General features: G+C 39.1%; 1 protein-coding gene across 2 annotated transcripts in view; it reads left to right on the top strand.

Moving 5' to 3' along the window:
- Positions 1-8,344, top strand: part of NTRK2 (neurotrophic receptor tyrosine kinase 2) — a 197,706-nt gene extending 189,362 nt beyond the window's left edge. For both annotated transcript variants that reach the window (XM_054004470.1, XM_054004475.1), the window contains 2 exons: positions 1,996-2,154; positions 2,976-8,344. In XM_054004470.1, coding sequence (XP_053860445.1) covers positions 1,996-2,154; positions 2,976-3,161 — 345 coding nt within the window. In that variant the 3' untranslated portion in view covers positions 3,162-8,344. The remainder of the gene's footprint in view (positions 1-1,995; positions 2,155-2,975) is intronic.
- The last annotated feature ends 7,492 nt before the right edge of the window (positions 8,345-15,836 follow it).

Genomic DNA, 15,836 nt, shown 5'->3' with positions numbered 1-15,836 from the left:
AAGACCAAAATGTTCTCCTCACTAACCATCTTTTAATGGCACTTGCCTTTTGAATGGGTGTATGTGGCTGCATGTTTCTAAGGGAGTAACTTTTTTGTCTTTCTAATTAAATACCTCTCAAGACTGGTTTAAAACTAGTGGTGGTTTGGAAGTGTTTGGTTGTCATGTCAGTTTAGATTATGATAAGGTGGGAAACTGAGTGTTTGGTTGCATCTCAGCATGTTGGTGTGTTCAAATTCTCCACATCACTCTCAGTCAAAGTTGATGAAAAATACCAAAGCAGAGAGCTTTACAACCAATCTGTCTGCCAGGGAGATAAACTGTTAACATAGAGACAAATGGGCCAAATTGGAAAAAGCACTTAAAAATGTGTATCCATTCTCTATCAGTGCAGTGTACAGAAACTGGGTCCCTTTTTAAATGGCTTGGACACCTGTCCATAGCAACCTGCATGGAGTCAGAAGCACATCCACAGTGTAGCCAGGAAGTGAAACTGGGAGCCCTGCTTGTCATTCAACAACCTGTGAAGTAATATTCCTCCATCACTCACATACATCTCATGTGGAGAGAGTAGAAAAAGGGCCTCATAATAAACTAAGTCTATGAACATTTTAGCATGACCTGTTTCTGTGAAATCAGCAGTGAACGTGGACTTGTAGTGATGCACAGAACAGGACTGAGCTCTCACAGCCATTGCTGTGACTAACACTGAATTGCAATACCATAACTGGTAATGGATATCTAGTGTGATTTAGAAATAATGTCAACCCTCACTGCTGAATTTTTCTTCCATTTGCTGTTTGAACATGAGAACAAGAAGGCCATTATTTATAACAAATGTTATATCCCAAAAGGAGAAATTATATTTTGAATTGACAGAATCCTGAAAGTGTAAATGTGGTTTCATAACTAAATAGATTTTCAGAAAGGAAAATGTGTTAATCAAGAGTAAGATGTCCTTGAAAAAGCTTCCTTTTTTTTTTTTTTTTTTTTTTAATCTTCCTTGGAAATATTCTCAGCTCTCATGGTACAAAAGTAACTAGCATATCTGTATATCCATATCACAGTATCTCAGCAGTTACACTGTTTAATAATTACTTAAATAGATTTCTTTATTGATGTGATCCAACCAGAATAGGAGATGCCAGGAACAATAAATTGAACCTAGAACAATAAAAAGAACCTAGAAATAAAATACTTTAAAAAAATTAAATTAAGGTTCGGAAACCTAACTCTAAGGAAGTTTAATTTTCTGGGGAAAGTTAAAAATGTTCTAAAATTTCTCAGAAAGGCATTAATTCAGTGAAGGTCCCATTCAACAGGAGTTGACTTGGGGTAGGAATCAGTATCTTCCAAGTTGTTTATTATCAAGGGAATATATTCAAAGGACTGGTGGTTTTTCTTTTAATATACAGAGTGGTTAACATGGAACAAAATAATTTGATGTATTAACTGTGGAACTTAGCAACAGAAAATAGTATTGCTTTAATTCAGTCAAAATTAGGATTTTCAACCATACAGATCCAATCCTACTATTTCATACAGTCAGACCATGGTGTCTTCATGCATTTCAGTTGATGTTGCTGAGTTTCTAGGAGAATCATCTGTCCAGATTTCATTTAATGAATCTTTTAGTTTCTTGAGTCTTAAAACAGAGAGTAAAACTGGCCTAATTCAAAATTGGTTGGTAGTGTACTATAGGCTTTCCTGTTCCTGTTAGGTAGGGTGGGCCAGGTAAACGTTAAAGATTAGTTCAGACTTCAGAAACAACATCTTTTGAAATTTTTCTTGAGGAACGTATTGTGTGATACTGATTGTTGCTGGGGGAGAGGAGTTGGAACCATAAATCTGTTGTTCTTCAAAGCTCCTCAAAGTGAATGTTACCAGATGGAAAAAAAAAAAAAGAAACCATGGATTCTTCATGTTTAATGTCATCAGACTGCCTTGTGAGGGTCTGAAGAAACTATTTCTAACTCTTTCATTTGTTTTTCTCAGGTTGGGGGTCACACCATGCTGCCCATTCGTTGGATGCCTCCAGAGAGTATAATGTACAGGAAGTTCACCACAGAAAGCGATGTCTGGAGCCTGGGAGTTGTATTATGGGAAATCTTTACTTATGGCAAGCAGCCATGGTATCAGCTCTCAAACAATGAGGTGTGTGTAATATATTCTCAAATTGAATTGGGAAAGCTGTTAGGCTAATTATTGGTGTGGCTTCTCTGGAAAAAGGACAGAAATTTATTTCTTAAAGGCTGACACATATATATGGCATTTATTGTGTTGTCATGAACCATATGCTTGAATTTCTTCTTTTTCACCTTTTTCTCCCCTGAATGGCTGGAAGGTGTTCAAGCAGAATTAGAACAGTTGGAATTTAATTTTTTCCTTTGCATAGCATGAAGTCTGCTCTGGGTAGACCATGAGACAATGAAAAGGACCTTAGCTATCTCCTGAACAGATGTATTATACATGTTACTGTTTCAGAGTGGTTGTCCATAACCACGAACAGATTAGATTGAAGTAATCAAGATATCTCTTGATTTCTAGGCAGTCACAAGTATCCCCCTTCAAGAGATTAGCCACAGTGATACTCATAAGTTTGCAGAGAGTAGAGAGAATAAAAAGCATTGATGCTCTATAAGCAGGTTGAAAGTTCATCCTGCCTCTGAGGTGGTAGTTGGGTAGAGAGAGAAGTTATGGGATTAATTCCCAGCTCCAATTTCCATGTATGTGGAGTGGTCAGTGTGGGTAAACTTAACATGAGTGAAGTTATTGGTCTTTGACCACTTACATTATAGTGAATTTTCCAGATCGTATACTGCTGCTCAGTCATCTGCCTACAAAAGCAGTCCTTTCCAGAGATGGCTGCATAGCAGCCACCAGTGAGGCTGCTGTGGTTAAAGTTAACTCTTCCATGGGTGAACACTATGTAGCTAGCACAGCTGTGGTGATCCTTTGCTTGTGATTTCTCATAGGTGATTGAGTGCATCACTCAGGGCCGAGTCCTGCAGCGACCTCGCACATGCCCAAAGGAAGTGTATGACTTAATGCTGGGCTGTTGGCAACGGGAGCCTCACATGAGGCTCAACATCAAAGAAATCCACTCCCTCCTTCAGAACTTGGCCAAGGCATCTCCAGTCTACTTGGATATTTTAGGCTAAAGTCTCCTAGCATTTCTTCTTCTGGGCTGCGGGAATAAATGTGTTCAACTGCCGCTGAACTACATTAAAATGTGTTCTTAACTTTGACAGTATTAATGACAAAGTTGAGGAGAAGCTTTCAAAGGGCAAGCAATGTGCGCTTCTCCATATGTAGACACAGTATTGACTTTTTAGACATTACCAAGACGTATCTTCTCTCTTTCTCTCAGTTTCTATCTTTTTTTTCCTTCTCTCCTGTCTTTCTAATCAATTTGGCTTCTGCATTATTGTAACTCTGCATAGACAAAGGCCTTAAAAACCCAATCTGTTATATCAGCAGACTCTTCAGTTTGCCCACCACAACTAAGAATGCCTTGTTGTATTCATGCCTTTGATGTGGATGAAAAAAAGGGAAAAATATATTTGACTAAAACTTTGTGATTTCTGCTGTATAGCTACTGGGCGTTTCTGTGGATTCACCTCATTTTTTTTGCTTCAGCCTGTGGGTGGAAACAGAAGACTGGTGTTCTCTACATGAAGAATGTTCTTTGCAGAGATAAAGCCAGACAGAAAGAAGACACTCTTGTGTGATACACTATCTGGAGGACCTTGGGAAATCAGGTGGCATCCTACCCTACAAGAAAACACTGAAGTGATTTGATGGAAGACAAGAAGGGGTCTAACTATTTCCCTGAAGAGTCTTTTTGAGAACTAAAGGGATTCTTTAAGGAGGTGCTTTGCCAGCACCATTCATTGCCAGAATTAAGTAAAACAAAATAAGATGCTGCCTGCACTGCACACAATTGTGTTACAACATGATAAACTAAACACATACCCTTTTTTTGTCTTCTGGTAGGATACTGTCATGCCACTGGGGTAAAAATGTTCTCCAGCTAGTCTTTTTTAGTAAAGGCTGAAGCTAGATTTAGTTACATACAATATTAATTTCAAGATTACATGTTAAAACTAAGGAATTTGATAGGACAAACTATAAATGCTGAGGCAGGTGTATCTTATACTGTGCTTGTCCAGCAACATATTCCTTCCTTCCTCAATCTTTTCTTTTTTCTTTTTTTAACCGTGCAAGCAAAACTGTGCATGGTCTTTGTCGATTAATGCCCTTTGTGCAGAAACAATCACTCATCTCGTAGTACACCCTAGTAGACATAGCAAACTCATAATGATATAACCTATATTTCATTAGAAGGGGCTAATGGAGGACATTAGCCATGTTAAAATGCCTTTACAATGTTATATATATTATAGGCTGATATAACATGAATAATCTAAAGCACGGAGATCACTGGTTATGTTTGAGACATAGCAGGGGATAAAGATCTCTAGAAAAAAACAAATTACTCTGTGGTTATGGCTTGCTATTCAGAGTGCAAAGATTCTGACCTCAGCGTCATTTTTGTATTGGTACTATTGCTGTCATAACCAACATGCACACTTTATTAAATAATTTATTTTTGGTTGGATTGGCATTGTATGTGTATAACATTTGCATGGCCACTGTGTTGATGATCGCTGCATGAGCATACATGTTGTTTTTCAAACTAGAAGTTGACAATTTGAAATTTAGAGCTAGGATTATTTTTAATATGAATTCTTACAAATGAAAACCTACCTTACCTATTCCTCAAGACTTCTGCCTCCCTCTGTGAGGGGGGGTTATTGCAAAAAAGTGATCTTTCTTTCCATTTTCTCTTTTTATTATTTCTTATTGATATGAGCCAGATCAAAATAGTCCATCTTCGTGTTGGGGATATTTTATTTAATAAATTAAGCATTTTATTTTTGTAAGTGTTCCCATAGCACATTTAATATATAATTTGCTTGCATGTATTATTTATTGAGGCACTTTAAGTTTTTCCTTCAGAAGCTTTTAGAGCTAGCTTATAAAAATTCTGAACATTTTCAGAAGAAAACAGTTCACTGGACACTGATGAAGTTTTACCCTTCTCAATGTCATTGAAAAGGCAGCATTACAAGTAAACATGACAGTGTAACTATAAAGCCATACTCAGTATTTCTTTAATAAACTAGATATTATTTCTTAACTGCTACTGAACTGGAAACACATAAAAAGCCAGAGGAAGATTCCTACAAAATGGGCCTTAAGATTTTATCTAGACTGTCTTGGAAGTTCTCACAGAAAACTAGAAAAAGACTGAGCATCCAGTGAAACCCATTATCTTGAGAGTATGAATGTTATATTTTAAAAGAATTTGAAATTGATCTTAAAAGTAACAGTGGTGGAAAAGAAAGATATCAGAGTCCTCTTACTGTGCAGTGGGAAGAGGGTGCAGTTGGTGGAGGGGGCTGCTAAGTTTCTACCTGCATATTCTGTCTTAGTGTCTTCTGAGGTGAAGAAAAAGGCATCTGAGATGATGTTTTTACTGTAAAAGAGTCTCCAGCCCAAAAGCAAGCAGGTGTGTTTTGCAAGCACTGAAAGAATGTATACCAAAATAACCACAAGACCCTGAAAATGTATTTTGTGGCATCTTCTTTTTGATTTACTAGTGAGATTTTAGAGTCCTTTCAGAGAATAAATAGTATTAAAATGCATTGTGCAATAACATAGCAGTTTGTTAAATTTCTAAAGGACCAAATGTTCTACAGAGCCACCACCTATAACCTTGACCTGTATCATTAATGTTCTTGATAGTGCATAAAATGTATAATCACAGTAGAAAAGCTGTAAACTGTAGCTATACATAGTTTGAGTTTGTTCATGAAAAGATGGGTAAGTGTAGCAGAGTGAGCAGAGAAGTGGAAGAAATATGTTCAAATCACACTGAAGGGTGAGTATATGTGCATATTCATCATGCTTGCACTGTCAGGTAAATCGTGTACACTAAGTATGACAATCAGGCTCATTTAAAAAGACTTTCTGGACTGTGCTATGAACTGACCATATATATATATATAATATATGTGTGTTTTCATATGGCATATATATATATACACACACATAGCATATACATGTATGCCTATGTCTGTTGTATTTTACTTATATATGTGCAGACATGCATGCACATTATGTATGGGCTGTGTGTATATGTATAAATTTACATACACCTCTGTTATTACAAATTATGATTAGAGTGCTATTAATAAATTGATAACGTCTGCTGAGTAACCAATTTTTTTTCTTTTGATATTTCTTTTTCTATATTTGTAAGATTCAAATTTCTAACTGGTGTGCAGCAGAGGCAGTGCTAGAATACCAGAGATTTAACAACAAGCACTTTTCTTCCCCAGTTAATTGCATAAAAACATTTTTTCCATTCCCATCTTACTTGTTGATTTCTCACAATGAAATCAACAGATAAGCTTCCAAGCTCAGAAAACAGAGTTTGTTTTACTGTCATTTCTGGGTTTGTGCTCCTGTTGTTTTATTGTTCTAGCACAACAGTGCAGCTCCATTAGCATTTTGTACTTGCCCGCAGTAACAAAATAATTCCAAGAATGATCTGGACTATTTACACTGCAACATGACTTGGAGAACAACGAGAACACTGACATTCAGGAGTAATAATAGTAGCATTCGTTGCACTCTGTCCTTCACTCTCAATATATCTGCAGAACTCAGAACTAGCCATGGAGAAAGACACTTGCAAAGCAACAGCATCCCATGATGCCTGATGGAGTGTACACTTTTAAAAGGACTGCATTCATTTTGACCTGTAAAACAACATATCTATATATTGTCTACAGGTTAATAAGTAACTGCTTATTTTTGATCTTGTTCTTTTTTTTTTTTTTTTTTTGTCCTTGCTATTTTTTATCACTTTCTTTCCTTCTTTCACTTTTCCTGTCTTTCCTTCTTCTTTCCTTCTCTTTTATTTCTTTCTTTCCCTGTCTTTCTCTCTCTGCCTGTACCCTCCCCATCTTTATAAGAGATTGTGGTTGATATAGACTTTTGCAAAACACTTTGAAAAGAAATTAAATAGCCCAAGTTACTAAGGCATAATGTATATGTCCACATTCGGGTTGTTGCGGCCTGTAACTGAATTTCAAATACTGCTATAAAACATGGGGGATGGGAGAGGGGAGGGACTGAAGAGGAAGTTGGGTTGGGATTGCTAAAGAGAGATGAAGGTTTCAATAGCACAGGAAGTTGTATTTTCTTTTTGTGAGGGCTGGAATAAACCACTGCTGCTTTGAATAAGAGGTCCTTTAGAGCCTTAGTTAAAACACCTTTATTTGGGCAGGGTGGGTGGATGTGCTGTTCATCACAAATATGAAGCAAAAAAAAGAAAAAAGTCTACATGTTGCAGGGAAAACACTGTGAAATTCACAATAGCAACCAAGTGACTATTTTGCCATCTTTTAAACATAAGTCTCAGGAGAAGAAATGGGAAATGATGGGTGTGTTATTTTTCTGTCTATGCATTCTGCACAAGGTCTGTGGGGATTTTTTGTTTGCTTGTAGAAGGTTCTGAGTGATGACTAGCGGATATTTTATAAACACTGAATATTTGAGCAAGGATTATGGAAGCTGCTAGTAAGTGAGGCCATTGATTGGAACACATGAGAAAATAGAACAAATCAAATCTATCCAGAGGCCTAACTCTTGCAGCTTATGTGTATCTTGCTGTAACTTATAGAAAAGCACCTAAGAATGTTTTATATACAAATAATTTAATTTAACATTTATGTTTAATTGAATCACCAATAGAGAGAGAATAAATTAATTATGAAATATTTGTCCCAGCCCTTCTCTCCACCTATACTTTATGTGTATATATTTCTAGATATCACTCCGTTTGTCACTTTAGGTAAAGAGGAAGATATCTACATACAAATATGAATATCTATATTGTCACCAAATTGTGACCTGGTGTGTAGAGCTATCTTTCTCCTTTCTTTTTTCCTTTTTTTTTTTTTTTTTTTTTTTTTTTTTGTTTAATTTATTTAATGTGATGTCTCTGTGGAAATATTTAGTGATTCTTGTTTTGCACTTTGTTACAAGTAGTCATAGCTTTAAAACTTTCATTGCATCTTGGCTGATTTCAAAGTGATGCCTAGGTATCAGTGTTAAAAGTTTTGTTTGTGAATCATGTGACCAGCTTCTCTCAACATGACATGGAAAGTCTCTTGTATTACAGTGTATTTAATAAAAATGATGTCTTATAATAAACAATGTCATCCAAAAGAAAGATAAAATTACTACTTTAAAACACAAAAAAAATTTATGTAGTGTTGTGTGTTGTTTTCTGTTTTTTCGAATGCCTTTGTTTACCTCTATTCTTTTTAGGATGAAATTAAAGAAACATTTAGTATGCTTAGAAGCATGGCAGGTTTGCACTCTAAAAATGTGAAGCAAAAGCAGGTCATTGAATTTGTAGTTCATGGAAGAGTTGACCAAAATTAATAGGACAAAGGAATGGCCATCCTCATGGCAGACTCTTTTTTTTTTTTTGGTCCTTGTTATACAAAGGAAGATCCTATTTGAATTCTTGTTCATTTGGACAGCTGGCAGCACACATCTGTGTATCTTCTAGCAGAAGCAGGCCTTCAGGTATTTTCTGGCACTTTCCTAAAAGTGTCCCTTAAACTGCAGCACTGTTAAAAGTGTAACTTTTTCTTTTTAATTCATGTCAGTCTACTATTAATATATTGTGAACAAATATATAATTAAATCCAAGTCCTTGATTTAGATTCAGAACATGGACATTCATTCAAAGGAAGGTTCAGCAACAATACTAATCCATATTAGTGATCCCTCCACAATCCGTTTATCTCAATCAAGCCCTTCAAGGTCAGAGTAAAACAATACAAGAGCCACCTTGTGAATGTATGTGTTTCCTTCTGCCAGGAGATCTCTTCAAGATTAGATAAGCTGGCTATAAGCATTTAAAAGATCAAAGGAAAATAATCTACTGAGAAGAAGCCTGAGGATGAAATCTGTCCAAAACTGAAAATGTCATTAAAACACCCTAAAAATTTTTGTTGACAGTTCATGTTCATGCAGTGGCCTTACCTGCTTTCATGGTTAAATCCTGATGCCTTCTGGATTTGATGAGTTTTTGCTACCCCAAAACAAAACACCTCTCCACAGCCAACTTCTTGTGATGAAGTCTGTTTGGGAGCAGTGAGAGCTTCGGAAACCCCCAGTGTATAGCATCACCCTGCAGTCCCATCAGCATGGGTGCAACAGCCTGCATACACTCCACTACTATTCCCTTTCCCTGGCGATTTTTAAGTCTAGGGACATGTAGCTGCAGCAGAGACAGGACATTACCACTCCTCATTGTGGCAAAGACATGAAGCCAGATGAGCCAGCAGGGCTCATGGAGTGCCTCAGCAGTACACTCAGAATTTTTGCAGTATTACAGTAGGCAGGCAGGTACCTCTCCAGCACAGCCCAGCCTAATCAAGACTCCAGTTTAAGTTTCCCCTCCCTGGCAACCATTCCGTTTACCTACACAGTCCCATTGCTCTTTTGAGCTCAATCCCAGATGGACCCTTGGGCAGGCAAGAAGTGTTGAAACACTTGCTCAACACTTGGTCATTTGAGGGAGAAGAGTTTTGTATCTTCTGCTTTTCCCACCTGGGCACATATGGTCCCGCAGCATGCACTGTGTATCAGAGCAGAGGTTCGGTTTAAAAGCAGTGACTGATACCATTTTTGTTGCCTTCTGTTCACTACAACTGTAAGGGTAAAGGTGTTAGTTTAGGTTGCACAAGAGCCTTGTGAAAGACTAATGAATTTGATGAGCTCCCGAAGCTCCCAAAACATGTCAGACTTGGTAGTCTGTTTAAGATCACTCATGCACAGCTCAGCAATATCCTTCCATCACAGTATCTGAAGGTCTCTCAGCTTACCAGTGCCTTCGTCCTGCACAAAATCCACAGAGAGTTGTGAAACACTGAACAGGTCAGCAAGGAATATGCAACACAAGTCCTGCACCTGCTACTGCTAAGTCTCAACAAATTTCCATAACTGATTTCATAGTGAAGAAGTCTTTGTGTTAAATGATTCATATAATTTGAAAATCAACATGATCACTGTATTGCTTTAAAGGTAATTCACAGTGCCTCTTGATTGTTCCCATTGGTATTTTTAATGGCTATAATAATTTCCTTTTTAAATGGTGAGAAAGCTTATGCTTAAAAAAAAAAAAATCATGGCCTTATAAAGGACAGAAAAAAAATAAATCTTGGATCTACTCAGAACAGGCTAGGCAGATCTACTTAACCAGCTCCCAGGTTTGCTTACCAAAGCAGCTTATTAATATTTGTCATAAACCATAGGTTCTGTGTCGTGGTTTCACAAAAGTGAATGTTTTCAGGAAGTTGGGTCAAACCAATCAGTGGTCAGATCTGGATATTGGCACCTGGAGTGACCACTGAAGGCACGGACACACCTCTGAGAACACAGGGGGTTAAGAGCAAGAACGCGCAGGGGAACTGTCCCTTTAGTTCCAGTCAGAGTGCAGTGCAGACTCTCCCCTGCATGACCACAGGCTGGGTAGGGGAGGGGAAGCCATGCAGCCCAGGAGAGGTAGGCCGGAGCCCCAGAGAGAGAAGGGGGCGGGGGGTGAAGGGAAGAGAACCAGGCCGGCCCTCCCCCGCACAGGACCGAAGAGTGGAGGAACACTGAGATGTCCCAGGAAGCCCCCCCAGAGAGGAAGAGACAGAGAGCCTGGGGGCACCAGAAATCGCTGCAGAGAAGACAGAAGTGTGGGGGGAGGCAGGTACCCAGCCGTGGGAGTGTGAGAGTTCAACAGCCTGCTGTGAGATCTCAGCCATCCTGGTCCTGGGAGCCTGAGACTTTTAACCCTTTCCTGAGAAAGGAAAGCTTTACAAAACATTATTCCTCCTCAATTTAGAAGAAAAAAAGAGACAGTCTAAAACTGAAATGTCAGAAAAAGAGAGAGAAAATAATTCTAAGTAAGAAGAGATGATAGAGTAGCTTTTAGCTAGACTTTTCTTGTATAGCCATAGACTGAACCAATCTTTCTTGCAACAGAAAATGCATTTTTAAAGAGATGCAATAGTAAGAGCCAAAAAAGTGCAAAAGTAGCAGTGACCTGCTTCAGCAGCTGCAAGTACAAGAGTAGAGAAGATCTCTGTTCTTAAAACCCTCGGCACCAGGGGAGGGAAAAATAAGGGGGACTGTTGCCCCAAAATAAGAAACTGAACTGTTGTTCTTTTAGTTCTTTACAAAGCATCCTTAAAAGAGCCCTATAAGCAGTCTATCCGTGCACAGTAGTGAGAGCCCTGTAACATAGAAAAAAGAGTGTCACACTAACAAATTTTCTCCAGGCAGTTGCCATGTGTAACATAAAAACACAAGAAGTAACAATTATGTTTCCTAAAGGGTCTAAGGCACAAGAAAAGCTCCTCTCTCCCTTAATAGACTTGAGTATTATTAACTACAAAGTGAAAACCTAATTAAGAGTCCAAGTTGTGTCTCACTATAGTTTTGTTAGAATTAGTGATGGGAGGAGGAATGTTTTAGAAAGTTTTCATCCTAAATTTAGTGTGTGTGTCTTTTATAGTAGTAATAGATTAATAACGTTTTTTTTCCCTTTATTATTAAGCTTGGGCCTACTCTACTCTATTCCTAATCACATCTCACAACATTTTTTTAAAAAAGTGTATTTTCATGGGGCGCTATCATTACACCAGCATCAAACCGTAACAGTTCTGGCAGGGAAGATTTCATGCAAGAAAGAAAAATATTTGAAGCAAACACATGAAGAACTACCCAACTAATTTCTATGTTAAGAGCCCCATGTTTCAACCTCTTGAGTATAAATTGACATGCACAACAGACATAGAGTTTCTGCAGCAATTCATGGCTTTTGAGAGTTGGAAGATTTTAGGGCTTGGGTCTATTTTTATCTTTTATCAGAAGGAGTGAAGAATACTAGTAAAAAAGACCATAAGCAAAACAGTGGAGTGGAAAACAAATGTTTTACTTTCTCAAACTGATAATCACATAATATAATAAATTTAAAAATAAATGTATTGTAACAAGGAATAACAATTGAACTAAAGAGCATGTGGTCTTTCTGGCTGGGATCTGTACTAAATAGAATGCAAGGGAAGAAGAGATGAATAAGGAAAATCAGGGTGTAAGAGCATAAAATATGCTGTAAAAATTAAGACATGTAGCTTTGCTGTCCTTGTGTCTGACCTTAAAGACAAATAAAACTGATACTTGGAAAATTATTTGCACATATTTTGAGCACTTCCAACATGGAAGAAGAAGTTTCTAGGCCCAGCAGTTCTTTGTTATGATACAGTGACTGCTAGTGTCATGGAAAGTGCAGATCTGTCACTATTATCTTGATTTTTGTCTTTGGGGCTTTTTTTTCTGAAAAAGTTTATTTAAATGCATAAAAAGTAATACTGCTATTCAGTGTGTTGCAACATGGGCAGAGTTGACTGCTGGTTCATTAATCTGAGTTCTCCAGTTAGCCCAGTTAGGAACTGTTGGGAATGGCTAAGTAATTTATTGATGATTAGCAGGAGTGAGAGCATTGATTTATATGGTAACTCCCAGGGTAGGCTCCTGTTCAGGGTAACTCAGGTCCTTTGGAAAGCTGAGGCTGCACAAGTAATAACAAGGTGTTCATCACCTTCTGCTTCACAGTCTGAAACCAATTTACAACTGGTTAATGATAGCTGGTCAAAGGGGAAAATAATTTCTCTCTTGCCAGTTTTCTGTTGCCCTTCTACCCAGTACTACCAGCCCTGGACTTGGGTAATATTTAAATTGAAGCTCTTTTCTTCTCCAGCGTGATTTGGCAGGTCAGAACCTCCCAACCTGGCAGAAGTGATCAGCTTCACCCTTGAAACAGACAGTTCTTTGCCAATTGGTTTTTGCACATGTAAGTGTCCTCTAATTTCTGAGCCCTGCAGAGACAGCAGATACTCTCAATTTGTGTGAGGGCAGGTGAACAGTATGTTTCGTCCATGTAAGAGAGTGGAGAAAAAACATGGAAATGGGAGCCAGCACAGTCTACAAAGCTGACAGAAGCTGAACTTGTGGTCTTCAGGCCCCAAGCAGTGCTGAGAGGCCTGGGGTATCTACTGAGAAGCAGCATGGGAACGTCTCTTCTCAGCACACTCATGTCTTATGGCCCAACACAGATGTTTCCCTCCCTCAGCATGCCCCACAATATGTCAGGGATAGACCAGCTGCAACACAGTTGCCCTGACAGAGGAGAGCACTTGCCTTCGTCTTCAGCCTCATGTGACTTTGCCAGGGCACAGTCCTGGCAAACAAGATGTCCCTGTCCTCAATTGTCTGAACTGATTTGGCTTGTGCATGTTCACATCCTGATAGAGGTGACGGATATAATTCCTTTTCACTGGCAAACACTGGGTGAACTGCTAACAATAGGCCTCCTTTTGCGGTGAATTGGGACAGTTCCACGGTATGCTTGCATAGGTGGTGTGGTATATCTCCAGCATGAGCAGGGTGCATGTGTTTGTGGTCAGCTTGAAGTCTGTAATACTGCTTCACTCTCTCCAGTGGTCTCTGTATCAGCCCCCAGGACTGATATACTGGAAGGGAGGAAGGAGGCAACACACTTCCACTGAGGTGTGCAAAGGACTAAGTGTGCAATGGTCTTGGTCTAAGGTGAGTAGGAAAATGTTAATCACTTTGATGGGAGGCTCCTGTCATTCTGTTCATCAAAAACACTGCACACAGCTGCCCACACTCGCATATTCATGTGCTGCCATGGTGTTAAAGCACCCAGTCACCAATGAGAGAGCTGCAGCACTGCTTGTCTTGGCCTGCACGGACTGGTGCTTGTGATAAGGGGTTCATGACCTCAGGAGTACACCCTCAGTTTTGAGTGAACGTGCTGGCTGGGAGGTGCCCCTCATTGTCACTCAGGCAATTTGATGTTGTTTGTTGTGCAGTGAGCTGATGACTGCCTTTGTCCCTGTATCTTGGTCTTTGCCATTTTTTGGGTGCTCTGTGCAGCTGCTTGAGGTCAGCTACCAGTGAATTGGATGACTCCCAGATGAGCTAGGAGTGGACATCTTGTCTCTACAAGACATTGTCTAACTTCATCCTGGCACGGCATCTGATAAATCCTTCAGTAGCATAAAATAATAATAAAACCTGTCCTGTTTTTTTTATTGCATCCATTAAATCTATGAACAAAGGGAGAACCAATATGGCTTGTCCTATAGATAAATCATTCCTTGGAGATACCTAATGTTTGACTCAATTTCTTATCCTGGTGACCAGCTGGATGGCAGTAACAATATTTACACCTGTGAGCCTCACCACTGTGGGGGAAATGCCTGCTCAGCCAGGTTTGTTCTCATAGCTCTTGATGAGGTTTTTTTTGAGAGCCAGACATCAGCATAAGGAGAAATCCACAGACAGGGCCCTGGCCGGAGTGATTCCAGGTGGGCAGAGGAGCAGTCCTGCACTCCTCATGCAAGCCACTGCTTTTGCTGCAGCTGATCACTGTTTCCAACAGTGTTTCTAACTTATTCATTGAGTGATTTTTTTTAAAGCTGTTGAGTTAGTCTGTTAAGAGCGCCACTGACATGCCCAGCTCCTACAATTAACATTTCAAGAAAAATCACAGCCAGGAACAGCAAACCTTTAGGAGACAAAGTAAGACAAACGTATGGATCTCATACCCCCTGCTCCCCTCTCCCACTTCAACCCAAAGTGCAGGCGGTTTGGCACAGAATTTGTCTTCCAGGTCCTCAAAGCAGTTTCACATGTAAGTCTCTGCAAATGATCCATTATAAACTCAGGTCATCTCTTTCTGCTTTGGATTTTCTTCTTTATTGCTTTGTGATTTGGGAAATTATGTGGGCAAATGTCACTAGCACCAAGGGTTTTTAGCAACCCAGAATCTAAAGAGGCTTGGATAACAGAAAGCAGATGGAGACTAAACACAGTGCCTTCGATTCTGCAGAGGCCACAGAATAAATATGCACATCGCTTGGTTAAAATAACACCTATTGGCAGTAATTGTTGTTGGGTTTTTTGCCAGTGGGAGTCTAATCACTCTGGCAAGAGCTAGGTGATCCACAAGCTGTTACAGTGTGCTTTTGGCTCATCTTGTGTTGTACAACCTCACAGATTTCCATACGAGAAAATTATGAAGGGATCAGTAATGTTTGCAATATGAAACAGATATTGCAGGATATGCAGTTTTCCCAAGCTATGCAAAATACTATTACACCATCATACACATCTCTTAGTGGTTCTTTTTAGATGAGATTTGCTGTTAAACACCTATGTGACTGCAACTCAAGGCAGGGTCCAAAAATGGCTTTCCCAAGTCAGAATAGCACATAAGGCAAATTTGGCTGCCAGCTTTTTTTGGACGAAGTTAACATTTTCCTTAGAAAGACAGAAATACAGCCAATGAACATGAATATTCTTGATTTCAAGTCTGTGGTACCAACAAACCAGCCTAGCCTCCGCATAACTAGCAGCATGCAACTGCAGAACTGGTGTCGTTGAGGACTGTAGAATCCAAACCAGTAGAGTGTGGGTTGTGATGTGAGTAATGAGGATGTCTTTTGAGACCCTCCCCAGGCATCAAACCCTGCTGCTGTTTTGTCTTCCAGAGGTCAAAATCCAGGGATCTCAGTGGAACAGGTAGAATACTAAAAGACTTGGGAGGAGATTAGATAATCTCATGCCAGACTAAGAAATTGAGCCAGAAATTGACAGTCTCTATCAGT

Source organism: Vidua macroura, chromosome Z (assembly GCF_024509145.1).
Source record: "Vidua macroura isolate BioBank_ID:100142 chromosome Z, ASM2450914v1, whole genome shotgun sequence".
Classification (NCBI taxonomy): domain Eukaryota; kingdom Metazoa; phylum Chordata; class Aves; order Passeriformes; family Viduidae; genus Vidua; species Vidua macroura.
This window is presented reverse-complemented; position numbering and strand designations above follow the sequence as displayed.